The following is a 14,257-nucleotide window of genomic DNA, read 5'->3' on the forward strand; positions in this document are numbered from 1 at the left end:
TTATCCGCCGAGTGTTGGTTCTCTGCCTCGCTGCAAAGTGCCGGCAGCTGCTCTGCGTCCAAAGGGAAATTTCCACCAAACCCCTGAGAGCCTCCGAGGTGTTTCAGTATTCAAATATAGGTGGGGAAAGGGGGAAGGAAGGCACACAGTACCCCCAGGGATTGCTGCCCTCTCCCAAGCCAGCCACCTCCTGTGTAGGGTTCATCCAGTGGTTCAACAACAGCAGCAATGTGAGCACGCACTTGTTGACTTTCCCCCCCACGCCCCGGACAAGCTGTTTGTTCCTGTACCTTCTTAGCAGGGGTTCACCATTGCTCTTAATGTGACTGCCCGGAGTCCTGATTCGTGACTAGGGCTCCTGGAGTCGACGGTAATACAAACAATAATTATACTCCCTACATGCATGTTTAAACATGTGCTAACCAGGGCTTCCCTGACCATTATGAACAGCGAGGGCTGAAGCAGACAGGGTAGAGTTGCACTTATAAACTGAGCGAATCAGAGATGTGTAAGCAACAGCTCGCTTCGTCCGATGCCAACACCAAGTGTTAGTGTATCGTGAATTAGGATATTTTATGACCGTGCTAGCCAAGCTGCAGGGTTAAATTCTCTCCTGAAGTCACCAGAGTAGCAGAGGAGAGTTTTAAGGCTAACTCCTGACATCAGGTGGATGCATGTTTTAAACAGGCTTTGAACAGGGCTTTTGGGTAAAATACATTGGTTCCTTCCAGTGGGGAACCAGTGCAAGACTGCTACGTGCCACAAGGATGGCAATTGCTTGTGTGTAGAAAGGAATTGATTCGCCAGGGAAATGCACCCTGTAGGAAGGGCTAACACCAGGACAACCTGGATCCCTAACAGGACGTAATGCATCCTCAGTGCAGCTGGGACAGTTCAGAGTCAACTTCAGGAATAGTTGGGCACAGTCTTTTGACAAGGACATTAGTTCTGTACAGCTGACACATTCTTTCCTTGCTTATCCCTATTGTTTTGTCTTGTCTACAACACTGGCTTTTTTGTGTGCGCGCAGCATCTAGCACAATGGGGGCCCAATCCTAGTCGGGGCCTCCTGTCACGATTGAAATGCAAACAACAACAATCTGTTGGATTAAAGATTAGGTTGCAATTTAGGTCCCCTTTGCGCTAGGACTGCAACGACTCACGGGCCCTCCTCATATGTTTTCACCGTTCTAGCATGGCTTCTGTAACGGGCTTAGACAACAGATTGGGTCTGTCTGGTTAGGTGTTGCGACTGAGCCCTCCAGCCCAGATGGCCTTGCTCAAAGGATGTTTCCCTCTCCGGTGTGAATAGACATAAATGAGGAGAGAGAGTGAATGGCTCAGGAGGTGACAAAGGAAGCAGCAATACTACAGCTTGTGTTGCAAATTCACAGAGGAGGTAAAGAGAGGACAGGGGCCCCATGGTACAAAGTCCATAACAAGGAGCAGGCAAGATAACACTGCTGTGACTAACTTCACACCAAACCCAAACAGAGCAGATTAACTGTCACTGAGCCAAAGTTGAGAGAGTTCCCAAGAAACAATAGTTCCCTCTGGAACGGCCTCCTCGCTGAATTACTTCTGCCTTTGGGGCTCCTTTTGCTGCTTTGGGTGGGTTTGCAGGGGCCCTTTTCTGTGCCCTGCACCTAGACACTTTCATACATCCCCTCCTAAGTTCATTTGGGACTCAGGGCATGGGCAGATGAAATATCAACACTGCTGTAGTTTGCATTGCATCAGCTTAAAAAAAGGAGCGGAGGAAAAATACCAACTCCAAACTGGCGTCATGTCACCCAAGCCAGTGGAGAAGTATCCCTGAAAGAAGCACTATCCCTCAACTATAGTGTAAGTTGTACCAGGGAGGTATAACTGTCAGTGTTCATCTGAGGTAGCTGTTTGCCAAAGGCAAACAGGCTATTGCTTATTCCCACTGCTTATTGGTGAGGCATAGCAATAAACACTTACTATTTGACCTGTCCCAGTGTAGCAATACATCTGTCCGTCCCTGATCCCAGTATAATTTACTTAGATATACAAAATACCTCAAGACAGGTGTAGGTCTGTCCATGCCCGGGTGGATGCAAGGATACAAATGCTATGGAACATAAATCGGTATGGCTATGAGAAAGAGGTTGTGCTAGGTTTTCTTCTAAGCTTAGCCACAAACTTTCTATATGAATTTGGTCAAGTCACTTAACTGACATCATTGTGTCACCTACCCATATTGCAGTAGAAGCCCTAGCTTTGCCGTCAGGTATTGTACAAACGTGTACCTTGACAACAGCTCGTGCCCCATAGAGCTGAGTAGGCAGATGTAAGACAAGAGGCAGATATAATAAGCAGATGGAGAGGAGCAGAAGGCATCTGAGAAATTATTATGAACAGCTTGATCACTAGCAGTGACACAGCCCATCTGCCCAACCGTTGTTGCGGTTTCTGCAGGCATCACGGCAAAAGTGAGTTTTAAGGACGGTGCCCCTTCTCTGTGCCTCAGTGTCCCCATCTCTAAAATGGCCTATAATCATCCTTGCCAAGACATCTCAGAACTGCGTACAATCTACACGCAAGAACAACAGTCACAGCTAAGAGAATTAAGAGAACAGAGGGAATGAAGCAACATATGGAGGGGGAGACACGGATGATAGTAGAATGGGAGGTGGTAAGAAAAAACAGATATAGTGTACAGTTCTTTCCCTTGCAGGGTTAACATATCCCTTGAGCTCCATTGCTCATTTCCCTCCCTGCCTGCTGCTCTGATTCCCTGCCATTGGCTGGCTCTGTAGGTTTAAGCTAAAAAGCTCCGTAATTAGAAGCTCGGCTGACACAGATCCAGTTTCCTGGGCAGGCAGATTAAAAAAAAAAATCATCTCCCTAACTCAGATGTTTTCCTTTCGCTTTGCAGCACAAAATTTCCAGCATTCGGCTGTGATTCTTCTTCCTGTGACCAGTCGCTGGAAGCAGGTGGAGAGGGGTGGAGAAGCTGCTGGCTGGCTGGGAGCTGGGACAAGACAGGGACGGGAAGTGGCAGCCGGGTCTCGTAAATTCAAGCAAATCTGTGCTCTCCGGGGATCTCACCCATAGCTGCGCCCCTGGCACGGTGGGCAGCGGCAGGTAGGTGACTTGGAGCGGTGATTTGTAGGGGCCTGTTCCTTCAGGGGTGGCAGACTCAGGGCTGTGAAAGCGAAGAGAGCAGTGGCAGTCTGGCATCAAATAAAATGCCGGGGCCAAAAAAAAAAAAAAATACGGGAGTGGAAGAGAAATGGGCACTCCCTGCTTGGGAAGGCACTGAACATATGGGGGCAGGGGAGGGGAAGCCTGGGGAGGGGCCTCTCTTTGCTTGCTTTCTCCCTTTAACAATGAAATTGTGTGGGGGGAGGAATATATGCCCCCACCCTCGTCTTCAGAAAGGCCCCTTCGGAGCGTGAGACTGCGTCTGCTCTATCACTGCCAGATCTCTGCTGTTCTTGGTTACAAAACCATTCGTGGGAGCTGGAGAGCAGACAGGTGGATGGACTTTTCAGGCTGCGTTCAGGAGAAGCTCTTTGAAAAAAAAATCTCCATTACGGGAACTCGTCTGCAGAGGGGTTCACACAGTAGAGCGTCATAGCTGGCAAAGAGGACCTAGCGCTACTAGTGCAGAACAGCAGAGTGCCTCAGGGGACTGGTAAAACAGAACTATTCCCTCGTGGGTTACTAGTCTGAATCTAGCTCGGATGAGCAGGGATGTAGAGTTGTTGCCATCTGACACCCGGTGGCTTGTGTGAAGGGAGTTCAGTGGGTCTCAGTCCATTTCTCGGTGGGGCAGAACAGGCCAAGGACAAACCGGTCAATGGAGGCTACACTCCCCTGTCTCTCCCCCTGCAAGAAGCAGCCCTGGAGAGACGTCCTGGGGAAGATTTCCAAAAAGACTCCAAAGTTTTGGGCAAATGCAGCCATTATAATCACAATAAGAGCTGCCAGGTGCTGAGCGCTTAAAGAAACCTACCTCTTTTCATTTGGGCACAAGAATGGGAGGGGTAATGTGGCCCCTGCATGTGATGTTGGTCTGCACACAGTCCTGTTCTGTGGATAAGGAGGGGGGGCGCTTCTGGGCTGCCAGTCTGGATCCTTTTGCCAGAAATCCTCTTACAGAAAAGACAAATCTGGAGATTGCTCTGCATATGAACAATCAGTCCTCCCGCCATACCGAGGCTTTAGCAGACAGGGTCCCTGCTGAGAACAAAAGTATTAAATCTAGATCTGCATATTCAAAAATAGCCTTTGATTTTGGGTGCCCAGCCTGACACACCAGGGAGGGGCTGAGCTCCTACAGCTCTTGGCAACTTGTCCTCCTTGATATTCAGCTCTTCTGGAATTCAGGCCCCATGTGCCCCAAACTGGGCATCCAAAAATGAATGCTCACTTCTGGAAATGCAGGCATCAGCGAAGATGTAGCAAACAGAAAAAGGGCTCATGAAAGAGGTTGAGAATAGTTCTCATTAGTTTGCATTGGGAACCAAGGAACAAGTAGGACTCGCTGAATACAAATGAGTTGAGATGGGTGTACTGAAAGTTAATGTGACATTGGCATGAGAAAGCTGGAAACTCACACATGCCCCACTGCCAACCAGGGAACTGGGAGCTAGTAGAGGAAAGCAAGGTGATAATATCTCACATCATTACAGGCTCCCGAAGTGCTTGACAAGGCCCTGTAACTATTGCTTGTCCCCATTTTACAGATGGAGAAATTCAGAGCAAGGAAGTGCTTTCCCCTGCATCATATTGTAGATCCAAGTGAGGAATATAACTCAGGAGGCCTGACTGGCCATTTTATGGTTGAAGCATTCAGGGGTAAAGCTGGGCCCATCCATGCACATGATTATACATGATGCGTGTGTCACAGGCACGGCTGCTACTGGAATGCTGTCCCATGACGGTATCTCTAAGTCCTGGGAAGAGCCGCTAAACTGATTAAAGGAGACTTTGAGTGAGAGACTCAAAGAGCTCAATCGGTTGAGCTTTATGGCTTGATTGCAGTCTAGAAACACCTCCCCGGAGAAAGAAATGATCAGAGAAAGCCCGCCCGGGTGGCAGATAAAGGCATAACCAGATCAAAAAAGCTAGGAGCCGAAGCTAGACAAAACCAGAATAGAAAATAAAGCACAGGTTTGTAACACTGAGGGTAATTAGCCATCAGAGTAATTTTCCAAGGGTTATGGGAGGGATTTTCCATACCCAGAAACTTGTAATTCCAGAGTGGATGTTGTTCTAAATTAAAAGAGCTGCAGGAGTTTAGGCTGGAATTAAAACTTGCAGGGGAGAGAGGAAGTCCTCTGACTTGTTATATAGCTGGTTAGATTGGGCGATCACCCTGGGCCCTTGTAGTCACACAGTTTATGAACTTCAGGTCAGACTGGGCCCCTAGACATGCTAGTCCTAGCGACAGGCACAGCAAGACAAGTAGCTCTCTGAAGTGTTCTCCTCAGTCACCCTAGCTACTTTAGCTTCCCCCAGCCATTTTTCACCCCTTTCTAATGGAACAAACCTGCCAGCAAAGATCTTACCAGAGCATAGGAGCCAACTGGAAAAGGTTGTGAAGTCTCTTCCACGTGGCTGAGCACCCAGATCAGTGATTAACGGGGGTAGACGAGAGGATGGCTGGGAAGGGATTAGGACATGGGGAGGGGAAGGGAAGGAAAGGAAAGGAAAGGCTGAGCCCTGGGGAGAGGAAGGTGGTAAAGAGCTGGGCAGAGGAACAGAAGGAAACAGACCTGTAGACGCTGTCTGGCTCATTAGCATGGTCTCCTGTTTGCTCCTGTCACCCCATCTGGTGCTAATCACAGGAGTTGTTCACAGCCCAGTTGATAGCCAGCTTGATTGATTGCATGTATAATATGCAAACACCAGGTAGGACTCCAGGGGTGAGATTAATCTCCAGCCTCATCTAATTGATTTCTACTAGCCAGGAATGCTGCCCTTTCATGTGTCTCCTAAACTGTGCTTATTGTTCTGGTGCAAGGTCCCATCCTGAGGTCCCTAGAATTAGATGTCTGTCTAGCAGACTCTCACAAGTGGGGACAATTGTGGTGTAAGGACAGTCCCCGGGGAACTGGGTTGTGATCACATGTTGAACTGCAGGGATGCGAGATGTTGTGAGCCCAGGCCCTAGGCAGAAGCTGCACGAGTGAGGATGCTCCTAGAGGAATGATGCCCAGGGAGTTTGCCGTGTGGCAGGCCCTGTTCAGGGATCACAGGGGAAAAAAAAACCTGTTCCGGAAACTCACCTGAATGATTTGCACTGTTGTGGCATCAAGAGGACCTAATGAACATCAGGCCTTATTATGCTAAGCACTGTACTGACATACAGGGAAGCAAAGTCCCTGCCCTAAGACCCATGATGTAGTCTACATAGACAAGACAAAAAGGAGGGGGGAAGGATAATAGGAAGTCCAATCACCCCCATTGTGTAGGCAGGCAAGCAGAAGCAGAGGAAGGGAGAGACTTGATCCACATCATAAAGCAGGTCAGTGACAGAAGAGAACCAGATCTTCTGCCCAGCTCAGGGGCTGAGCAATGCTCCCTGAAACAATCCCCACCCACCCCCCGCTAGCTTCTCTTGAGAAGTGCCGGGCTCTTTCTTGCAACGACACTGAATCTGTCATCTGCAAAACAGCCAGCTGCAGCTCCATTTGACCACAGGATCCACATGGCAGTCAGATGCATTTGTCTCCGTGGCCCTCACAAGAACTGTCCCATCTTGTGATCCCTCTGGATGAAAACCACAAGCCTCTTCCCCTCCTTCCTATTCTACTGTGAATGATGGACCTGCTACCTGGTTGCTGCTGCTCCCCTGAGAGCAAGGCACTGGGAAAGAGGCAATCAGGCCTTTTATTTTTCCTCCTGTTTACCAGCCAACCTGCTGAGTTAATTATTGACCCAGGTGCCTACAGGGAAACCTGAGCCGCGGGGCTAATTACAGTGGAGGGGATGTCTCTCAGGTCCTGAGTGAAGCGTGAGGTGGCCAAGGAAATTCCAAGGAGCACTGATGTTTGACTGCAAAGACCGCAGCACCTTGAGCTCTCTGCACAGTGCTCCCGTCCTTGGACTCCCGTGCACAGGTGGACAAGGGCACCGCATGGGAACACTTAGAATTGCAGGCTCTTCCGAAAAGCGTTGGAAGGGGCAGGAACGCAATATATTTTCCACACTTATAAGACTGATCCTGCCTCTTGCATACTGTTTCTATGCCTCAAAAAGGGGCAGGTTATGCAGGGATCCGGTAAAAGTGCAGTGGGATGAGGGGCACGAGCTGAGCTAAAAGGATGAGACTGAAGCTTATTGAGCAGAGGGGCCTCTCAGAGGACAAAGCTGCTCTTCAGAAAGGACTCGGGAGCACAGAGAAGCACGCTTGTGGGCAAGGGCAGGGGCTGGCAGCATAAAAGCACCTGCCCGGTGCACAGGAGTGGGCACTGGTGCATGCGGAGCTTGTGGAAAGGATATGGCAGAGGTCTCTGTGTCAGGACTGCCACATGCAGCAGGGCACATAGCACAGGGCCTGCAACTCCAAAGCAGCCTGTTGGCTTGGGCACAGAGCCAGCTGGCCTTGGAGCAAGAGCTTAAGAATTAGTGTCACTTATGGGCAGGGAAAAGTTCAAAGTGGCCTTACGCTATAGCAGCGTATGGAGAATCCATCAATCAAAGCACCTTAAACCCCAGCTCTGCATGTGGCCATAGGAGCACGCTGACCTGGTGAGATCTCTCACAGCAGGTGCTGCATGTCCAGCTCTTGCCTCTTTCTTTCGGGCCAGGTGGATCAAGGGGCAATGTCCCAATCCCTCACCCTAAAGTCCTTGTCATGGGGCATGTTCATTCCTTGGCTTGGTCACGAGGACAGAGCTCCTGGTGAGTTGTGGTTTTGCTCACCCACCCCTGCTCCGCTTCCTCAGCCTCAACCTCTCTGTCGCTGAGTGCCAGGACCGGAAACCCAGCAGCAGAGCATCGGCGCTGGGAAGACATCCAAGGAGCCACAGGAGCCGAACCAGCCACTGAGTTGTCCTCTCAGTTTTGTTTTGGAAACTAAAGCAAGGAAGGAAGTGAGAAGTGAAACAGAGGCAGGGGGGATGGGGCTGTTTTGCACGGTGTAATCATTAGCTGAGAGATGTGCAGGCTGGGCTGGAGGGAACAATAGCTAATACCAGAGCTGTGATGGCTCAAAGAAAAAAAACAACCCATTTTCCACTGAGCTGGAATAGCCTCAACCACCTCCTGCTGCTCCTCTGAGTGATGTGCCACTAAATCACGGGGATACCGGTGCCAGCGTCGGGCTGTCAACACCTGGGGAAGTCTCTGCTTGGGACAGAGTCCATGGCCTGTGCTTGTCATGGAGCCAGCATCCGGTCCATGTGGGCAGAGGAAACCAGATCAGGCTCTTTCCCACCTCAAGGGGCTGCTCCGTTTGACCGCCTGCCACTGATTCCTCTTTACAGGCAACAGCCATTGCTCTCTCTAGAATCCAATAGCTCTCACTTTGCAAAGCAACATGCACCCTTCCAGGGCCATCGAATGAGACATCAGCTTCCCCAGATAAAAGCCAGCATTTCTGTTCTCTCTAGATAGCTTTGTAAGGTCTCTCCAGTTTCCCAGGAGAATTTTGCTTTTGTCTCTGCTTTCCGTTACCAAACCCCCACCCTTGCCTGCAATAAACCAAACACCTGCCCTGCCTTACAGCCTCTCACCAAAACTCTCCAGCCAGTTTTGGCTTGCTATGGCTGGGGAGACAATTTGCCTGCCACCAAATTCAGCTGCTTCTGGGTGAGTCTAGGAGTAAAGACTGGAGGGAATCCACATGTTTTCTCTGGATACCACACGTATATACAAGAGGCTTCATTATCAGTTCCACGTGGCAGCAGACATACAGAGTTAGGCATGCATTAGATTGGTTCTATATAGAACCTATGTGGGCAGAGACACCAGACCAGCTCTCAAATGTTACCCAGCACTAGATGACGCCTGTACTGAAAAGAGTCTCTTGGAGCAGTAACGGTTGTGTGTGGGGTTGAGACCCAAGACACCATCAGCCCGTGTTCCATACAGTCATGGGAGGTACCACGCCAAGGCTTTAGACCTACTCAGATAGCCAATGCTTCCAGTAGCCCTGAGTCCCCTCTGTGCAGAGCCACCAGCCACTCCAGATATTCTCTCTCATTAACAGGCCTCTTCCTTCTTGCTCTAGAGTTCATCAGCTCTCTCCTCCTACTCATGTCCCTGCCGAGCCCTGCATGGCCCCAGAGAGACGTGCCGCCTTGCAGTGGGACACAAGCTGGTCTCCCTCCCACCTCCTCCTCGGACAGTGACTCTGGCTGTGCCTTGGAAGAGTACCTGGAGCCCGCAGCAGACTCAGCCCCAACAGAGGTAGGCAAGAGCCCTTCCACCAATGCCCAATAGCAGTCCGTTCTCCTTTGATTCAATTCTTGGAGGCTGGCTTCATTTGGCTGGGACTCACCCCCAGCATTTGAGCATGGGCTGCTGCGTGTGGTTGCTGGGCCCCCTTTTCTTGCATGCAGCTCAGAGCAAACCTGTCTCTTTTCTGGACCGCTCACAGCCATCCCCAGCTGGGAGGCCGTCAGCACTGCTGCCGCAGCCTGGGGCCACGCACTGGAGGCCTCAGGCCGGGGACCCCACAAACAGCTCTGCCGCTGCTGCGACACTCATTCTCTTCCTGGCAGCCCTTCTGCCACGGGCTCAGCACAGTGTCTGGGAGAGCAAAGGAGACAGTGGGTGAAAATGGCTCCAGTTATGCCTCTTCATGATTGCTGTTGCTCAACTGGCTTCCTTGGCCAGGCACCAGAGATCAAGCAGGAGATGCAGGTGCACGTAGCTGGTTGCACAGATGGGTAGGAGCTAGAAGCTGAGAGCGCTCTGCCAGTACCTCTCATGCAGCCCTGCCCATGCGTTTAGGCTGCCCAGGGTGGAGACACAAATAGCCCTGGGCTCCAGGTTGAGACCATCCCACTTTCTTCACTTGGGGCCCATCTCACTTCCATGCACAGATCTGCCTCTCCATTTCCTCAAGGTGAACAAGGGGGTACTGGGGCAACGTAGTTTGAGCTACAGTCCCTCAGCATCTGTCTCCCGTTTGACTTTCCAGGCATCCCTGTGCTTGGACTCTCATTCAGCCAAGAGTGTCCCTGCTGCCGTTGTGAACCAGCACCGGATCAAAGCCCTGCTGCAGCAGCTGCCCCCTCAGGACTGTGATGTAAGCTTGGCAGCAGACTTCCATCGGGACTCTGCACTTTCCCTGCCTCCTGCAGCCATCTCGCTCTCTTATACCACCCTGGCTTGGTACCCTCTGCTATTCCAGCCCCAGCCCCCTCCCCACAGATCCTTCCCAGCATCTCAACACTGCTGCGGGGCATGTGGCCATTTCAGCCTGGGCATGCCAGGACAGCTCCTCAATCCTACTTTTCCAGCCCTGCTGCTACCCCAGGTCCCCACTCCCCAGGTTCAGCCATTGTCTCATTCCTGGCTTGAAGCCTCCTGGCTCTGATGACAGATTCTGCCCTGTGGACATGTGCCCAAGGTGGCCAAGGCTGTGACCCTCCAGATAAACTTCTTGCACTTGCACCCGTTCTGGGATGCTTTACTCACCAAGGCAGTGTCCACTTTGGAGCACAGGTCTGCAGGGGTGATGGAGAAGCTTATCAACCTCCTGGGGCCCTTCTGGTTCCTCTACAGGAGAGGTACTGCCCTGGTCTCGGGGAGGAGGAGAGGCAACAGCTGGAAGCATTCAGCACGCAACGTAGGCAGGAAGCCCTGGGGCAAGGATCTGTGTGCCCTGTGCCACCCACCAGCCATGAGTGTCTTTGCAAGAAGGTAAGACCTCTCTCCCAGGCCTGCTCCCACCTCCTGTGCCCCCAGCAGCTGGAATCCATCAGCTGCTGCAGCAATGCCCCTTCTCCCAGGCCTTGGGTCCCACGAAGCAGCTTGAATGACTACATCCATTTGCCTTACAGTGCGGCAAGAGGATGAACAAAGGTGACCCGGGGGTGTTTGCCTCCCGGCTGGGGGATCATTGCTGCTGGCATCCCTCCTGCTTCGTCTGCCACTCCTGCCACCAGCCCCTTGTGGACTTCATCTACTTCCACCAGGATGGGAGCATCTACTGCGGCCGGCACCATGCGGAGCTCTTCAGGCCACGCTGCGCCTCGTGTGATCAGGTAAGCAGGCAAGAAGTTACACAGGCACGGCGTGGAGTCGTGGGCACCCAAAGGCTGCAACTAATGAAGCGAGCTACAGCTCATGAAAGCTTGTGCTGTATTATATATATACACACACGTATGCATATACCTATATATATATACATATGTGCATGTGTGCGCACACACACACACACACACACACACATTTAAAGAAGAGGGTAGATTTGCACCTTATAGACTAAACCAAGCAGATACATACACAAACATGCATGCACATATATATTCATGTGTGTGTGTGTACATATATATACACGCATGTATCCACTTGGTTAGCCTATAAGATGCAAATCTACCCTGTCTTTAACTAACATGGCAAACTATGTCTCACGTTATATCAGGCCTAGGTCTGGCTGCTCCTATGCCCTGTTCCAATCCACAATGCTTTAGAGGAAGGTTAAGATCCCAGAGGTCTGAATACCACTGCCTCGAGGGCTCAGGTCGGTGGGGTTCAGCACCACCTGCCTTGTTCCCCTACAGCTGATCTTTGCAGCCAAGTGCATCGAGGCGGAGGGCCGGCGCTGGCACGTGGAGCACTTCTGCTGCCTGGAGTGTGACCTGCCTCTTGGCGGGCGGCGCTACGTCATGAAGAGCGGGAGACCCTGCTGCTGCAGCTGCTTTGAGAGCCTCTACGCCGAGCTCTGCCAGGCCTGCGGGGAGCTCATCGGTACATCCCGGGATCTCGGGAAATCGAGAAGGGGGCACGGAGCAGGCTGAAAGGGCCGCTCAGCTCTGCTGTGTGGGAGCTTAGAGCTAAATGGGAGGGGGTAGCAGAGGGGGCTGCCCTGGGAAAGGCAGCTGGTCTGTGCATGGGCTCCTGTGGGGAAGGAGACAGCTGCTCATGGCCTTGTCCCTCAGGTGCTGACAGCGAGCAGGCCACCCACCAAGGCCAGCACTGGCATGCCCGCCCCTCCTGCTTCTGCTGCAGCTTCTGCCGCAAGCCACTACTAGGAGAGCAGCTCACGTCCCGCCACGGCCTCCCGTACTGCTCGGAGACCTGCAGCTGGGAGAAGGAGCGCGCCTCATCCTCCTCCACGGCCTCAGACTCCTCTGACTCAGCTTTCCTCTCCACACCCTCTCCCGACTCCACGCCTGTCCCCAGAGCCAGCCGCAGCAGCAGCCGGAGCAGCCCCATGCCCACCCCAGATGCAGACAGGGATGCCCGCAAACCAGGGGCTGCAGCTGACGGTACGGTTGTCCACAATCAACTTGCAATGGCACGGGGGAAAGCGGGGGTGAGGAACCAGGATTTCTCTTTAGCAGTGTTTCCCACCTGCCGGTTCACCCTCCATCCTGTCCTTGGCAGCAGTCACTGGGGGACCTATGTCAGCTCCAGCTCAGGACAGCGCAGACCATCCAGCCATTAGCTTGTGTTGACAGACTGGCTCGAGTGGGGGTGTGCGCATCTCAGGCCTGTCTCTTCTCACTTAATTCCCTCTCCCTGTTGCAGGGACAGAGGAGCCTTCAGCCCAGACCGGCATCCACCCTGCCTTCAGGAGCCAGGATGACCAGGGAGCCCTTCTCAGAGAGAGGGGCAAGGGAGCTACCTCCGTTAGTGCCTTTGGACAGGCAGCTGCTGCCTTCCCGGAGCAGGATCTGTCATCAACACCCCCCCACTATGAAGTGGATCAGAGCGTGCTTGGAGCTTCACCGGTCCCCACCGGAAACCCCCAGGCAGACATCAGTGCCCTGTACCTGGGCGCCAGCCCCTCAGCAGACTGCAGCGTGACTGTCCCGCAGAGCCCTGTGCCCCCCGAACAAGCGCTGCGGCACTGGGATGCGGAGGAGGACGACTCGCGGTGCCCGACCTGCTCCTCCTCCTCGGACTCAGAGCAGGAGGGCTTCTTCTTCGGCGAGCCGATCCCCAAGCCTGGGACGGGGCGCCCTGCCACCCCCAGCTGGGAGCACAGCAACCTTGGCCCGGCAGCTGGGAAGACAGCCAGGCTGCGAGCAAGCAGCAAGCACTGCAGCATTTCCTAACACGGGCCAGGCTCAGCACAAGGGAGCAGTTTCCTGCACCATGGAAAGGGGGAGTGGAGAGAGCGGGGATCACAGGGCACAGGGGAATCGACCAGGAACACCCCAGCAGGTGCACTTGGGACACAACCCGAGTGTCCTGGCCCCACATGTTGTCCCTGGGTGGGAGGAGAGTGCAGAGCAGTGACAATAGCCTCCAGGGTCCTCTGGACAGACCCAGGGCTGGGATACAGACGTGCTGGACTGAATCTCTCAGTGCTAGACTCGGGCTTCAGGCATGTGCCAAGCTTTCAGTGCATTTTACAAGTGTGTTTGGAACCGGCCCAAGCACAGATAGCGATAAGCCTCTGGGGCCCTTTCACTGGCAGGCTCCTAATGGCTGTTCTGCAGGGCTGTCCCCATTGCTCCTGTAACAGGATGATGAACAGGTAAAAGTAGCCAGGCAAGGGCAGGTAGGCAGACCAGCCCTTGGGGGGCCCAATGCCTTCACTGGCTTGCATCAGGCTGGGAAGACAATAGCCCTTTCAGAGTCCTTGGCCCTGCTCCCCCACCACAGCTGAGACCTGAAGAGTGATTGTGCCTGGCTTCCCCTTGGAAATCCCTTCCTTGCCTTGGCTCTGCCTCCTGGCACTGGAGTTCTCACAGACCCTCTGGGGGCAGGACCCTGATGGCACAACCCGGGCACCCAGCCTGAGGTGCCTAGAGGGAGGTGACTCTCCAGAAAGCCTGGCTGAGTCCTGTCAGAGATAGGTGAGCGTGGTGATGGCAAGCCCCCTTCCTCACATAACGCTGCTGTTGACTCCGGGTGCAGACTGTGTGCCTGCAGCAAAGTCCCCTTGAATGCAGACAACCGGACGCTGGTCCTGGGATCTCACAACATCCCCCTCTCCCTTCCAAGCTAAGCGATGAGACTCCTTCCACCGCACAGTGCAAGGGGGCTTAACTGGGGCAGGCTGGGGGAATGTCTCAGTGTTATACAGACAGGCTCCTAAGCCTCGTCTCCATCAATAAAACTCAATGTGGATCTCAACCGCTGCATGTGTAAG

The 14,257-nt window shown here is 53.0% G+C and overlaps 1 protein-coding gene across 1 annotated transcript; it reads left to right on the forward strand.

Moving 5' to 3' along the window:
- Nucleotides 1–2,777: 2,777 nt before the first annotated feature.
- On the forward strand, nucleotides 2,778–14,241 carry PRICKLE4 (prickle planar cell polarity protein 4). Its single transcript, XM_059717120.1, has 8 exons — nucleotides 2,778–3,111; nucleotides 9,212–9,390; nucleotides 10,127–10,234; nucleotides 10,714–10,851; nucleotides 10,992–11,195; nucleotides 11,715–11,901; nucleotides 12,093–12,422; nucleotides 12,685–14,241. Exons 2-8 carry the CDS (start codon nucleotides 9,238–9,240, stop codon nucleotides 13,212–13,214), a joined length of 1,650 nt encoding a protein of 549 aa, XP_059573103.1. The 5' UTR covers nucleotides 2,778–3,111; nucleotides 9,212–9,237; the 3' UTR covers nucleotides 13,215–14,241.
- The last annotated feature ends 16 nt before the right edge of the window (nucleotides 14,242–14,257 follow it).

Source organism: Alligator mississippiensis, chromosome 14, assembly GCF_030867095.1.
Source record: "Alligator mississippiensis isolate rAllMis1 chromosome 14, rAllMis1, whole genome shotgun sequence".
Classification (NCBI taxonomy): Eukaryota; Metazoa; Chordata; order Crocodylia; family Alligatoridae; genus Alligator; species Alligator mississippiensis.

Bases quoted from the DNA above. Each gene is read 5' to 3' on its own strand.
- PRICKLE4 (XM_059717120.1), top strand. From the start codon at position 9,238: ATGTCCCTGCCGAGCCCTGCATGGCCCCAGAGAGACGTGCCGCCTTGC. The intron at 10,235-10,713 runs GTAAGCTTGGCA...GTTCCTCTACAG, and splicing joins TGCCCCCTCAGGACTGTGAT to GAGAGGTACTGCCCTGGTCT. The intron at 10,852-10,991 runs GTAAGACCTCTC...TTTGCCTTACAG, and splicing joins ATGAGTGTCTTTGCAAGAAG to TGCGGCAAGAGGATGAACAA.